Here is a 13,363-nt window from a genome sequence, read left to right as displayed (position 1 = left end):
TTCGGAAACTCTCGGACTATTTGATGCCTTAACAAGCAAATGTTTGACAGGTAACTTCAGAGGTCATGAAATTAATGCAAATGCATACAAGCCGGGTTAGATACTCGTGGTACAGAAACATATATCGACAAACTCATTTTTTATTAAGTCCTGGCCGGATAAATTTGTCTGTCTGGTTAAATAAGTGTTGTTGTTTACTTTTTTTATCTGAATCAACGGTCTGAATAACATAAATGACCGATTTACCTCTCAATATTAATTATTTGAACATCAAAACAAAAAATCATAGAGACGCCGACGATGGGGTGTCTCATATGGGACGGAGGTGGTGCTTTAAATAAGGGGCAGGAGTGTCATTTTTGTTGCTGAATGGGGACAACACACCATTTCTATCTGTGCGATTAAGCCATGTTCTGTGCGAATAAGCCGCAAGTAAACAACCCAAATGAGCTGTGCGAATAAGCCAGATAGACCAATAAACCTAATTAAGCTGCAAGTAAACAGCCCCTAAAACGGATTTTCATGGAGTAATTAGAGTTGAAACTTTATACAAGGTTGATTGATGTCAAACTTCTTACAAGTATCGAGTACATAGATGATATCGGATGTATGTCGAGTCAAACTCAATTTTATTTATGCATTAACATCTTTTGGTTAAGAGTCTCTTTCTCAAATTTATAACTTTGTGGAAAATTTTGGAGTTGTTTCTTGAATGAGAATTAGAATTAGATCAAACTTGCTATGAACAAGACTTGTTGAATAATGGAATGCTCATTTTAGCTTATGCTAAGAGCATCGAGTCGTGTTCGAGTTCGACTTGACTTGTTTGTGGATGTAATAACGTGTCACGTTTCGATAAACAAACGAATTGTTTTGTAAAATTGATGATTACTTGACGTGCATGAACCATATATGATGTATCGATATACGGATATATTAGAAACTAAATTACCCAATGAATCAACAATAAATTATGAAATATAAAACATACTATAATCAACTAAAAATAATGAAACACTTTGAATACTAAATCAAATATTTTGTATCATTAAATCAATGAACGAAACTGTTTCACCGTTTATAAAACGAACTCACGTGGCTGCCATTAAAGAAAGACCGATTGTCATGTAGTGTTGAACGATGAAACATTTTTAAAAATTTAATGAGACATTTTGAAAACTGAATATTTTTTTATTTAATGAACGTTTTTCATGAATAAAACGTTCCGAAATATTGTGAAATTGTTTGTTGTTCATTATTGAACATGAAATTAGTTTCACTACTCAAAGTACATATATTTTTTCAATGAAACGGAACACAGATTTCATATTCTACTGCTTTTAAAATTCATATTTTTATAAAATATAATGGTAAAAAATAATAAAACATATTAATGGTAAAACATTTATATTAAGAAGAAATGATTTACCTCATTCTATATGAAACGTTTCCATTATTACGTTTCTAAAATTAACAGTATTTATTACCTTCCAATATTGGGAATTTTACAGATTTGCGCTTTTTTCAATTAAAAATTAAACTTTTTTTTATTTTGTTTCCTAATATAAACTTATTTAGTCTTGACCATTGATCAAGAAAATGGATGGATGAGATTGGTTTGTAAGGTTTTCACAAATGAGGATGGTTTGGAATTGATCCCTCCTCTCTCTCTCTATATATGTATATGTATGTATGTATGTATGTTAGTATAAATGAGGAGTGAGTATGGATAAATGGTTGAGTTCGCATGTTGAATCTTCATGGAGAATACATGTATATATATATATATAGAGAGAGGGGGGTTGGCTCAAATACTAACCCATTTTTTTGTGTTAACTATGCTAATCAACATCAACCAATCATGTTCCATCTTTTAGTTAGGTTCAAATGTAACTCACATATTAAGTGTAAGGGTATTTAGATAATTTGTCATTTTAGCGAGAATGTCGGCTTGAGTAACGCAAACATTGGTGAGAATCCAATGCCCCGAAAACCTAAGGGTTCCTCCGCAAGGTTCGTCCACGGAGGGTGAGTCAGGGCCTAAGATCAGGCCGAAAGGTGTAGTCGATGGACAACATGTGAATATTCCTGTACTACCCCTTGTTGGTCCCGAGGGACGGAGGAGGCTAGGTTAGCCGAAAGATGGTTATCGGTTCAAGGACGTAAGGTGACCCTGCTTTTTCAGGGTAAGAAGGGGTAGAGAAAATGCCTCGAGCCAATGTTCGAGTACCAGGCGCTACGGCGCTGAAGTAACCCATGCCATACTCCCGGGAAAAGCTCCCCAATATTTTAATTGGGAGTTACAAATATTAAAATATCACTAATTGATCTTCATGTAATAATGACATAAAGTTTCACATTTGTTCATCTTACTGATTTTTACATTTCATTATTCCTATAATGGTTTTGATATTGTAAATTTCAAAAAATCCCTTTTGTAAAGATTCTGTTATAGTCCGAGTAATGTGGATAATCATAGAGTAAAACAGATCGATGACAATGAGAATGAAAAAGCTAAAAGCGTCTACGAATACATTCGGAATTCGAATTCCGAATGTGAAGAAAATGATCAAACCGTTCACGCACATGTTCACTCAAACGTCGACATATGTGTTCACTCGTGCACATATGTGTTCACTCGTGCACATATGTGTTCAATTGGTTCACACAATATGTCCATTTGGTTCACACACATGTTTCAATTGTTCATTAGGTTCACACACATGTTTCAATCTTATCTGGATGCCGTTGCCTGGTAATCCTTCCAAATCCTCCATTGTTTTGATGAAGATTATGAACCTAATTTTTAGCTACTGATTTAAGATATTGATCGATGAGATTGACGGTTTCTTTATTGATTGGAAGTTACAGAATAGACTGACAAAATAGGATACGTTAAGATCATTCACTTTTTACAATTCTACCCTCTGAACCATTGTGAACCTAATTTTTTTATTAATATGATAATTAAATAATTAAATTTTTAGTCTCAATAAATGACAACCGTTGGATGTTCAAATCAACGACCAAGATCGGTTAACAAAGTTAACACAATAATCTTGGTTAGTATTTGAACCAACCCATATATATACATATATATATATATATACATATATATATATATATACATATATATATATATATAAATATATATATATATATATATATATATATATATATGCATATATTGTGACTTTAGAGCTCTAATTCTAATGCATGAGGATTAAGTGCTATAATTGGGACAATTATGAATATTGACTGTTTCGAACGTTTGTAAGTAGACACTAAAGGTTCAACGAGATTCTTAAGGTGGAACTTGACTAAAGAAATGGGTAGGCTACTAAGGTTCAAGAGTCCTTTATATGAAACTCTGTGAAGTAGACACTCAAAGTAGATTTGGGTTTAAGGTGACACCATGAATGGGGTGTGCGCTAAAACTGCGTGTGATAACCAGGTTTATTGGTTATGAAGTTTGGGTGGTTTTTTTAATAAAAGGCAGAAAGTTGATGGGGTTGTTTTAATAATGTGTTTAAAATGTTTTAAACTCACCGCCGTCTTATATATTATATGTTTAATTTATGAGATATTTTGTTTATCTCATTGGGGCGGTGAAAAAGTAAGGAAAAAAGAAGGTAAAAATCTTATGTGTGTGTGCTCTTGATTTTATCTATATGATGCGATAAGTTCATGTGTTATGCTATAAATGGTTTATTTGGTTGTTTGAAGCGAAAAATGGGTGTTGTCTCATCTTTTTAATGCGACAAAAAAGGTTTTATGTGATAAGTCATTATTTATTTGTTATTAATACAAATATGAATTTTATAAAAGTATTTTAGTATTTTCATCCTATAATAGCAAATCGAAGGGATTTCTCACTAGACCTTATGGTCTAACCCTCATTTTGGTGTTCTAAAATGTGCATTACAGGTCGGGTTTAATTGATGGAAAAGAGGAAGGGGAAATTATAGAGGGATTCATGATTCCTTGCATATATGGATTTTCATCCTAGTACTAAATATTTATGGAAAATTTGGTTGCTACTTTTGTATTGTAGCTTTTGTATGTATTGAGACCAAATGTGTAAATTTGTATTTCATGATATATGAAATATGTGGTTAAATGTAAATATCGAGGAAATAGTGACTCGTCACAGTAACCCTTTGTCAATCATTTCAGATAGGGATAACCGGTTTACCTCAAAGTTTTGGGAGAGCTTTCAGAGAGCCATAGGATCTTATATTCGGCTAAGTACAACATATCACCCTCAGACTGATGGGCAGAGTGAAAGAATAATTCAGACCCTCGAAGATATGTTGAGAGCATGTATCATCGAATTTGGGGGATCATGGGAGAATCATCTGCCTTTGATTGAATTTGCTTAAAATAACAATTATCATTCTAGCATCCAAGCGGCACCATATGAAGTTCTGTATGGAAAAAAAATGTAGAACGTCGTTGTGTTAGAATGAGGTGGGGGAAAATAGTTGGTTGGTTCGAAGAGATTTCTCACTAGACTTTATAGTCTAACCCACATTTTGGTGTTTTTTAAAATGTGCATTACATGTCAGGCTCAACTAGAGCAACAAGGAAAGGGAAAATCATAGAGAGAGATTCATGATTGCTTGCATATATAGATTATTGGAAGATGTGATGTTATTTGTACTTGAATACTTATTATGTATATACAAATCTAGTACCGAGTATTTATGGAAAAAATTGGTAGTTACTTTTGTAATATAGGCTTTTGTATATATTGGGACAAAATGTTTAAATTTGTATTTCATGACATATGAAATATGTGGTTATATGCAAATGTGAATTTGAGTTGTTGCACTGTGAACCTGAGGTGTAGTTCCTATGACATCATTATATGCCAATACTTTTGTGTCCTGCTCGCGACCTTAATGGAAACAGGTCGTGAGAGATGTTTCTTGTGTATAATGTCCAGGTTGGGGCAACTGTGTTGTAGTGCAGGGTACCGTACTACTATTGTGATTCAGGTAATATTTGAATTATCACTCTTATCTATCTTGTGAAATTATCGTGTGTGATCTCACTAGACTTTTTGACCTAACACTTGTTTTTTGTTGTCTTGTATCTCAGGTTCTAGTGGCAAAGTTGCTAAGTAGGTGTGTATTGTCCCCCTTTTGGATAAAGCTCACATCTTGATATTTTTATACCATATTTCTATTTATCTTCGGAAATTTTTGTCATCCCATTTTTGGGGTGTTACATATCCTCATACGAAACTCGCCTCCAAGGACATCAACGTGATGGAACATTTTTTAGCTCACTTAGCGACTGAGCCTAACGGGGTCCTAAGGATTGAACATGAGACTTGTCTTATAGTTAAGTAATACCGTCATAAACTTTACCAACTAAGCTAGAAACAAGATTGCTATGTTCCATTGTTTGATTATAATTTAAATTATTAATGATGTTGAATGCTGTCTTTGAACTTCTTCTTTTTCTGATTAACCTGGATATCCAACCCGCTATGCGAGCCGACTAATCCCAGGACGATCACATGCTTTGCAGATGGCCTGGAGTCACCGTATCTGAACCCTCGTGGTCACAAGGGATTTTTATTCCTCATTAGATTTGAACTCATGACCTCCTGATACTTTTGACATTTGAAGCCAAACTCAAATCAATCAGAAACCACCTTTGTGGTTCTGTCTTTGAACTTTTACCATTATCTTAGATCAAATGTTTTTTTTAAAACTAAATAACACCAGACACGATACTGTTTTTTGTCATTTAGAATTTCATGAATAACATTTATCTAACAATCATTTTTCATCTGCATTTGATTAAAACTGTGTTTTTTTATTCAAATTATTTCTTTAAAAAAGAAAATAAAATCATTTATCACACTTTTTTTTTTAAACTTGTGGTTTTTGTGTGCATAATTTTTTATAAAAATGAAATCAGAAATCTTATATAACAAATAGATGTCAACTTTTGCAATTAGTCCAATTATGCCAACCTCGTTTTCAATATACACTATTTTCTTGTTGAAAATTAAAACCCTAGTTTTAAACGACTCAACCATTATGATTAAAAAAAACTTCGCATTTGAATATTAGTATTATTCATATTTTCTGTTATCTTGAATTTATCCTTATCTGTTACATTTTGTAATTATTATCAAATATTTGTTATGTCGATACGTCTGTTGTTGATAATGATGTGATAATAATGTGATAATTATATAATTTTGTCGTGATAATAATGTAATAATTATTTGATAAGTTGATGATTTTTTATGATGTGATAATCATGTAATATTTTGTGATTTTTGTTGTAATAGCAATATGATAATGTTGTGATAATCGAAAACCAACGATGATCACGTTTACATTTATGACTTTGTCTGTTCATTATGTGATTTTGTTGTGATAATTATTTGATGCCGGTTAACATATTATCTGTGGGTAATTTTAGAGATAATGATTTCACCAAAATTACAGATAAATACAAAATCATATGATTATCCTTAATTAATTGATTAATTTTCTTTTAATTTTAATTATAGGTTAAATAATTTGAAGACTCATAAATGTTCTTACATTCTCGTAAATTAGGAGTTATATATATATATATATATATATATATAGAGAGAGAGAGAGAGAGGAGCGATCAAATGCAAACCATCCAATTTGTATAAACCGTGCAAACCATCTTCATCCGTCGATTTAATTATTTAATCTTATGAAATTTTTTCATGAAGTTGTTTAATCTTATGAAATTGTTTCATATAATACTTTTTTTTATAAAGTTGTTTCTTATATGGTTATGAAATTGTTTCATATAATACTTAATTAAATTTTAATGAAACTATTTCATGTATTTTTTTAAAAATTAAAATAATGAAGATGATAACATCCATTTTAACCCTCCACAATAAAAATAGTTTATCAACCTCATAATTACAAAAAAATGAACAAAATAAAAAATTATGATTGGTTGAATGAGGTTTGTACGTTTTGTACAAATAACGTGGTTTGCAAAGTAAACCTCATATATATATATATATGCATAGATGAGTGATCAAATGAAAATCACTCCAATTAGTAAAAACCGTGCAAACCACCCTCATCCGTCGATTTCATTGTTTAATCTTATGAAATTTTTTCATGAAATTGTTTAATCTTGTGAAATTGTTTCATATAATACTTTTTTTGATGAATTTTTTTCATATATGGTTATGAAATTGTTTCATATACTACTTAATAAAATTTTAATGAAACTGTTTCATGTATTTCTCTAAAATTAAAATAATGAAGATGATAATATCCATGATTAACACGCTTCACAATAAAAATGATTAATCAACATCTCATAATTACAAAAAAATGAACAAAATGAAAAATTATGATTGGTTGAATGAGGTTTTTACGGTTTTTACAAATTGAGTGGTTTTCGTTTGATCGTTCCCCTATATATATATATATGGTTAGGTTCACGTGAGACCAAATGTTTTTCGTGAGACCCGTAAGACCAATTTATATTAATCGATCAACTTTACAAGCTAATGATCTAACGGTCCAAAGTTGTACGGTGACAATTTTATGATTATTGAAAAGTCTCATAACGTTTATGAATGTTCAGATTGTAAGATTGTAGATCTAATCTAAGAATTGAAAATTAGTGTTATGAAACTCACAAAAAAACCCTTGTTCTCACATCATCCCAACTCTATTACAGATAAAAATCCGAAACATTTCTCTTCACCAAGAAAACTACATGTGCAAGATTCAAGCCTAAACCGAAACACACAGGATAGAGATTGAGATCGGATTGAAATTTCAATTCATGTCAGAATAAGTTGGGTCAGATTAGGTCCAACTTCAATATTTTTTTCCTAAAAATTAAATAATTAATATATTAAATATAGTTATAAAACTAATTATTAAATTAATAATCATTTCAATATAGAATGGTATAAAACATTTGAGCATACTTTAAAATCATTTTTAAACCATTTAATAATATATAATATAATATAATATAATTTGTTTTATTTTTTATATTATATTGGACAAATTAAAAATACCTAATTAACTAAAAATTAGACAAAATGGGAAATTAGGTGGGGAACACACACAAAAAAAAAAACACTTTTGCTTGACCATAAAGTTTAAGCAAGAATTAAAGTGATGATCTAACAACTTTACACAACAAATACCATTCCTCCTAATTATTATTCATAACAAAACTTTACTATTTTATTTTTTTTGTTTTAGAAGGTGCACCTGTTTTATCCGGGTAAGCGATTATTAAGTCACATTACTTTAAATGATGAATATGACAAAGGCTAATAATCTTACTCGGTAAGAATCAAGAGTCTTACCCGGTAACTGAGGGCGACAACTCTTACCATGGTTAGCTTTTACCGGGATAACTTGTTGCATACGGTGCATTTCGGTGAATAAAATCTTACCCGATAAGTAAACGATAGTGTTGAATTTTACCAATAAATGCTTACCAGGTTTACCCCTAAAAAAACATTCAATAATATTTTTGTAACTTAATTATAATAAGGACTTTACTTCCATTTGCATAAAATCTCTTCTTACTCGTATCATTTTTAACATTAAATAATATATTTCAAATATATTTTATATTTTTGAATATATAAAAATAGCATTCAATGAAAAAGATACTTTGTAAGGTGTCTTAGTCTTTACAGGTGTAGAGCTCTCCCCATCCAATGAGCCAACGACCGACACGTAAGGGTCCCTTAAATACTTCAAATTTTGGCTCCATTCGTTCAATAATATTATCATAAATATGCACATATAAATAAAATAATTAATTAATTAATTATTAGTTTTAACTTCAATTTAATTTTAATAATTACAAAATATATCATAATATTTTAATTTTTTTAGTCAATTTAATAATTAATTATGAATTTAAAGCAGGAAAACAAGTGAATAACTTCCAAATCTTCACTGCATTCATACGTTATTAAATGTCTTCTTCCTAAATAACAAAAATTAAATAAATAAAAAAAAAGGAATATTAATACAAACCAGGATTCTCTTTTGATCACATTCTTAACTTGGATGGTGTTTGGTAGCTCATCAATCTGTAAGCAAGATTCTCATTCTCATTCCCATTTTTCCTTTCTGATTCTTGATTTTTTATGAGTCTTTAATCCCTCTACTTTCAGACATCTGTTTTGACTCAGATTATTTAATCAGACATTTGATTCATGTTCATCGTTTCTTCAATCTGTTTGAATGAAAGTTGAAGCTCTTCTTACAGCCATGGATTCTCTGTTCTCCAGGTTCTTTTTTACTCTGTTCTTGAATCTTGGTGTCTGGGAATCTTCATCAGATTCAAAGGGTTTTTCTTGGTTAACAATGGCGGAACTAGCAAAGTTAGGGTTTCAAGTTTCAAGACAGTAACTTTCTCCATTTTTGAATCTTGAAAGTTAGCTTAATGGGTGTTTGGTGTTTACCCTTTATGATACAGATTTCAGATTGGAAAATAAGAACTGGATTTGGTTGTCTTTTTTCTATTTAAATTCTTCAATTGGTTCTTCCCGTTTTGAAGCAATGACATCAGTGCCTGAAAAGGGTGTGTTTATTTCTCGATCTCTTGCATGTTTATTTGCAGTCTCAGTATTGTTCTTAATCCTTTCTTCATTAATCCTATTTCAATTTGGTGACAATTCTTTAGTACCCAGATCAATTTACAGTCTGATTCTTGCTAAAAACATCAAACTAGATGAAACTGGTTTGCCAATTGAGCCTAAATCTCCCCCTTTTGTGCCCAAATCTTGTAAAGAATCGTGTTTTAAATCGGATCCGATTGAACCAGCGACTTCTTGTGATCGAAATCGAGCTCTGCTCAAAGTGTTTATGTATGATTTACCCCCTGAGTTTCACTTTGGATTATTAGGATGGAAAGGGGATCGAAATCGAGTATGGCCTAATGTTAGTAATTCCAGTGAAATCCCTTCATACCCAGGTGGATTAAACTTGCAACATAGTATAGAGTATTGGCTCACTCTTGATCTTCTATCTTCGATTGCTCCAAATGTGGCTAGACCTTGTACTGCGATTCTTGTTCGGAACTCGACTCAAGCGGATGTCGTTTTCGTGCCGTTTTTCTCGTCTTTGAGTTACAACCGGCATTCCAAGATTCATGGGACCGAAAAGAAAAGTGTGGACAAGGTTTTGCAAGAGAGATTGGTGGAATATTTGAAGGGTAGGGATGAATGGAGAAGATCAGGAGGGAGAGATCATTTGATCATGGCTCACCATCCGAATAGTATGCTTTTAGCTAGAAAACACTTAGGTTCAGCCATCTTGGTGCTTGCCGATTTCGGAAGGTACCCTGTTCAGATTGCAAATATTGATAAAGACATCGTTGCACCTTACAAGCATGTCGTTAGACGTCTTGATGCTAACCATTCGCCTTCTTTCGATGACCGGCCCGTGTTGGTGTATTTCCAAGGAGCAATTTACAGGAAAGATGTGAGCTTTTTTGCATTCTTGTTATTTCCATTGTTGTCTTTCTATTCAGCTGCTGTTCAGTTGTTTTTTCATCATAGCTTTCCAACAGAATCTCCAAAATGGATTCTGAAAATAAAGAAAATAGAGATTTTGCTCAAGTTTCAGCATATATTGGATTTGGATACAATTACTTTTTGGAGGTTGGATTAAGCTGTCTGTATGGATTAAGCAGTTGGAGATTGGATTAAGCTGTCTGTATGGATTAAGTTGAATTGCCATCAATATTGACATGTTTTGAGTATTTATCTTGACAGGGTGGAATGATTCGTCAAAAACTCTACTACCTACTGAAAGACGAAAAAGACGTGCACTTCATGTTCGGCAGCGCATCCTCATATGGGGTCCGCAAGGCGTCTCGAGGGATGGCTTCCTCCAAATTCTGCCTCAATATAGCAGGAGACACCCCTTCATCAAACCGTTTGTTCGATGCCATTGCTAGTCATTGTGTCCCTGTTATAATCAGTGACGATATCGAGCTGCCATTTGAAGACGTTCTTGATTACTCCAAGTTCGCCATTTTTGTTCGTGGATCAGATGCTGCTAAAAAGGGGTATCTTGTTAAACGTCTTAGAGGAGTTCGAAAAGAAAAGTGGAGCGAAATGTGGGAAAGATTGAAGCAAATTGCACCACATTTCGAGTACCAGTATCCATCGCGCGATGGTGATGCTGTCGATATGATTTGGCAGGCCGTTTTTCGGAAGGTGTCTTCTGTAAATGATAAGATTCACAGGAGAAATAGGTACCAGATGTCACAGAAGTTCTTAAACTGGTATAAAAGAGTATGAGGTTTGAAATGTTGAAGATTAGGGATGTATATGATAGAATGGTCCCTTTTTCAGGAGTAATGATGTTTACAACTTATAAATTATACATTCAAGATTGTACCTTGGTCAAGTTTTTGACTTTTTTTTTGTTAACCTGGATATCCAACCTGCTATGCGAGCCGACTAATCTCAGGGCGACCACCTGCTTTACAGATAATCCGAAGTCACTGCATTTGAACCCTTCGTGGCCACAACTCACAAGGCGATTTTTATTCCTCATTGGATTTGAACCTGGGACTTCCAGGTACTTTTGATCTTTGGAGTCAAGCTCAAACCAATCAGACACCACTCTTGTGGTTAAGTTTTGACTTTTTGGGTCATAGAGAAAGGTCAGACCAATGCACTCAAAAGAGGGAGGTGGAAAATGTGAAAATATTTATCAAATTGTTGGATTGATTTTGATCAAGGGAAACGATTAAATAATTGGGTTTAAACGAGAAGATGGTTAATATAAAAACACGAAAACATCTACGTCATATGTGATTTCAGTGTATAATCACGTGTGATTACCGGACACAGTTAACACAAGGGTGTGCTGAGGTCTTCGCTTGCGACCTAGTTTGCAGCCATAGTTGGCCGTAACATATGATTTCAGAGTAAAATGGAAGTAATATCGGCATTCTCGTGTTCTATTATTTTGACTTTGTTCTTGTTTGAACCTCCTTTAATGAATAATGTGTAATTTTTATGCTTCGAAGTAGGGGTGCTCATGGGTTGAAAACATTTGAACAACTCAACCCAATGTTTGCGGCTTGAAAAATTAATCCAACCCAATCCAAACCGTACGGGTTGGTCGGGTTGATACTTTGGTACATTAAATTATTTTTCTAACCTTGAATATGTTATTTCTCTACTTATAATTTATTTTTCATTATCAACCATTTGATACAACTTATCCATACTTCTTACGTATATCACATTCAATTAGTTTTCTCAGTTTACGTATATATGTTAACAGTTACTGAACATATATACGAATGAGTTATATAAATATGTGAATAGATTGAAAAGATGTGTATATGAATAGCATGCGTGATAGTGTAATTGTCTAGTATATAATAGAATTTCAACAATCATATTAAATCCAAAAAATAAATGGATATCGTATTCATCGGGTTGGGTTGGGTTCAAATAATAGTAACCCAATATCAAACCAACACCTACGGTTTGAAAATTTTATAACTCGATTAGACATTAGGTTGCTTCGAATTGAGTTATTTCACATTAAGTTGGGTTGGATTAATCGGGTTTTTGAACACCCCTACTTCGAAGCATGTAACTGTAAATTGGATAATTCCCAAAAATTAAATGTTGAAAAGAAAGAAACAGTTTTTATTGTTTTTACCAGATGAAATTGAATATATTATTGTTTCATATAAAATTTGTTAGGATATTAACTTTAATAATATAATGAATTTTGAAATCTTTTTTAAAATAAAAGTTAAGTGTATTTTTTTTTTTTTGGAGACTATGACTTTTGTTTCTTCATTTAAATAAATTATTAATAATTTATTGGAGACGTTCTTATTCCGGACATCATGCCCGTTAGTCGAAAGCGCTTAAATTCGTTTTCTTAAAGCAATATCAAAATTCCACATTTTGTATAAAATATTATACGTTACGTGAGAAATGATTCTAAAACCGTTAAAAGCGAACCTAAAACCGTTAAAACGAACCGCTAATCTTCGAGAGCAAACTAAAACAAAATTACACTTTACAATCTATATATCCTAAAGTATTTACCCTGGCACCAAATGAAATAAACAAACCTACCTTCTATATTCAGAGGCAAGAAATCTTGGCCACTTTCTTGTTGGCATCATCAACACTTGTTATGAATAGGATCCGACCCTCTACGAACCCTTCTTTTGTTCGATTCATTTGGATCAAACATCTCCGAAGGCGTTGGTGCCACCATATTCAGCCGTTCGTCAGCTGAAACACCATCAAGAACACGTCTCAAAGCAAGATCTACGCTTCTAAGCCCGTAAACTCTTTCTGACCGAA

At 32.5% G+C, this 13,363-nt stretch overlaps 1 protein-coding gene across 1 annotated transcript; it reads left to right on the top strand.

Moving 5' to 3' along the window:
- Positions 1-9,097: 9,097 nt before the first annotated feature.
- LOC112510777 (probable arabinosyltransferase ARAD1) lies at positions 9,098-11,418 on the top strand. Its single transcript, XM_025116125.1, has 2 exons — positions 9,098-10,493; positions 10,787-11,418. Exons 1-2 carry the CDS (start codon positions 9,570-9,572, stop codon positions 11,315-11,317), a joined length of 1,455 nt encoding a protein of 484 aa, XP_024971893.1. The 5' UTR covers positions 9,098-9,569; the 3' UTR covers positions 11,318-11,418.
- Positions 11,419-13,363: the final 1,945 nt, after the last annotated feature.

This window comes from Cynara cardunculus (assembly GCF_001531365.2).
Source record: "Cynara cardunculus var. scolymus isolate 2C chromosome LG 4, CcrdV1, whole genome shotgun sequence".
In the NCBI taxonomy this organism is placed as follows: domain Eukaryota; kingdom Viridiplantae; phylum Streptophyta; class Magnoliopsida; order Asterales; family Asteraceae; genus Cynara; species Cynara cardunculus.
This window is presented reverse-complemented; position numbering and strand designations above follow the sequence as displayed.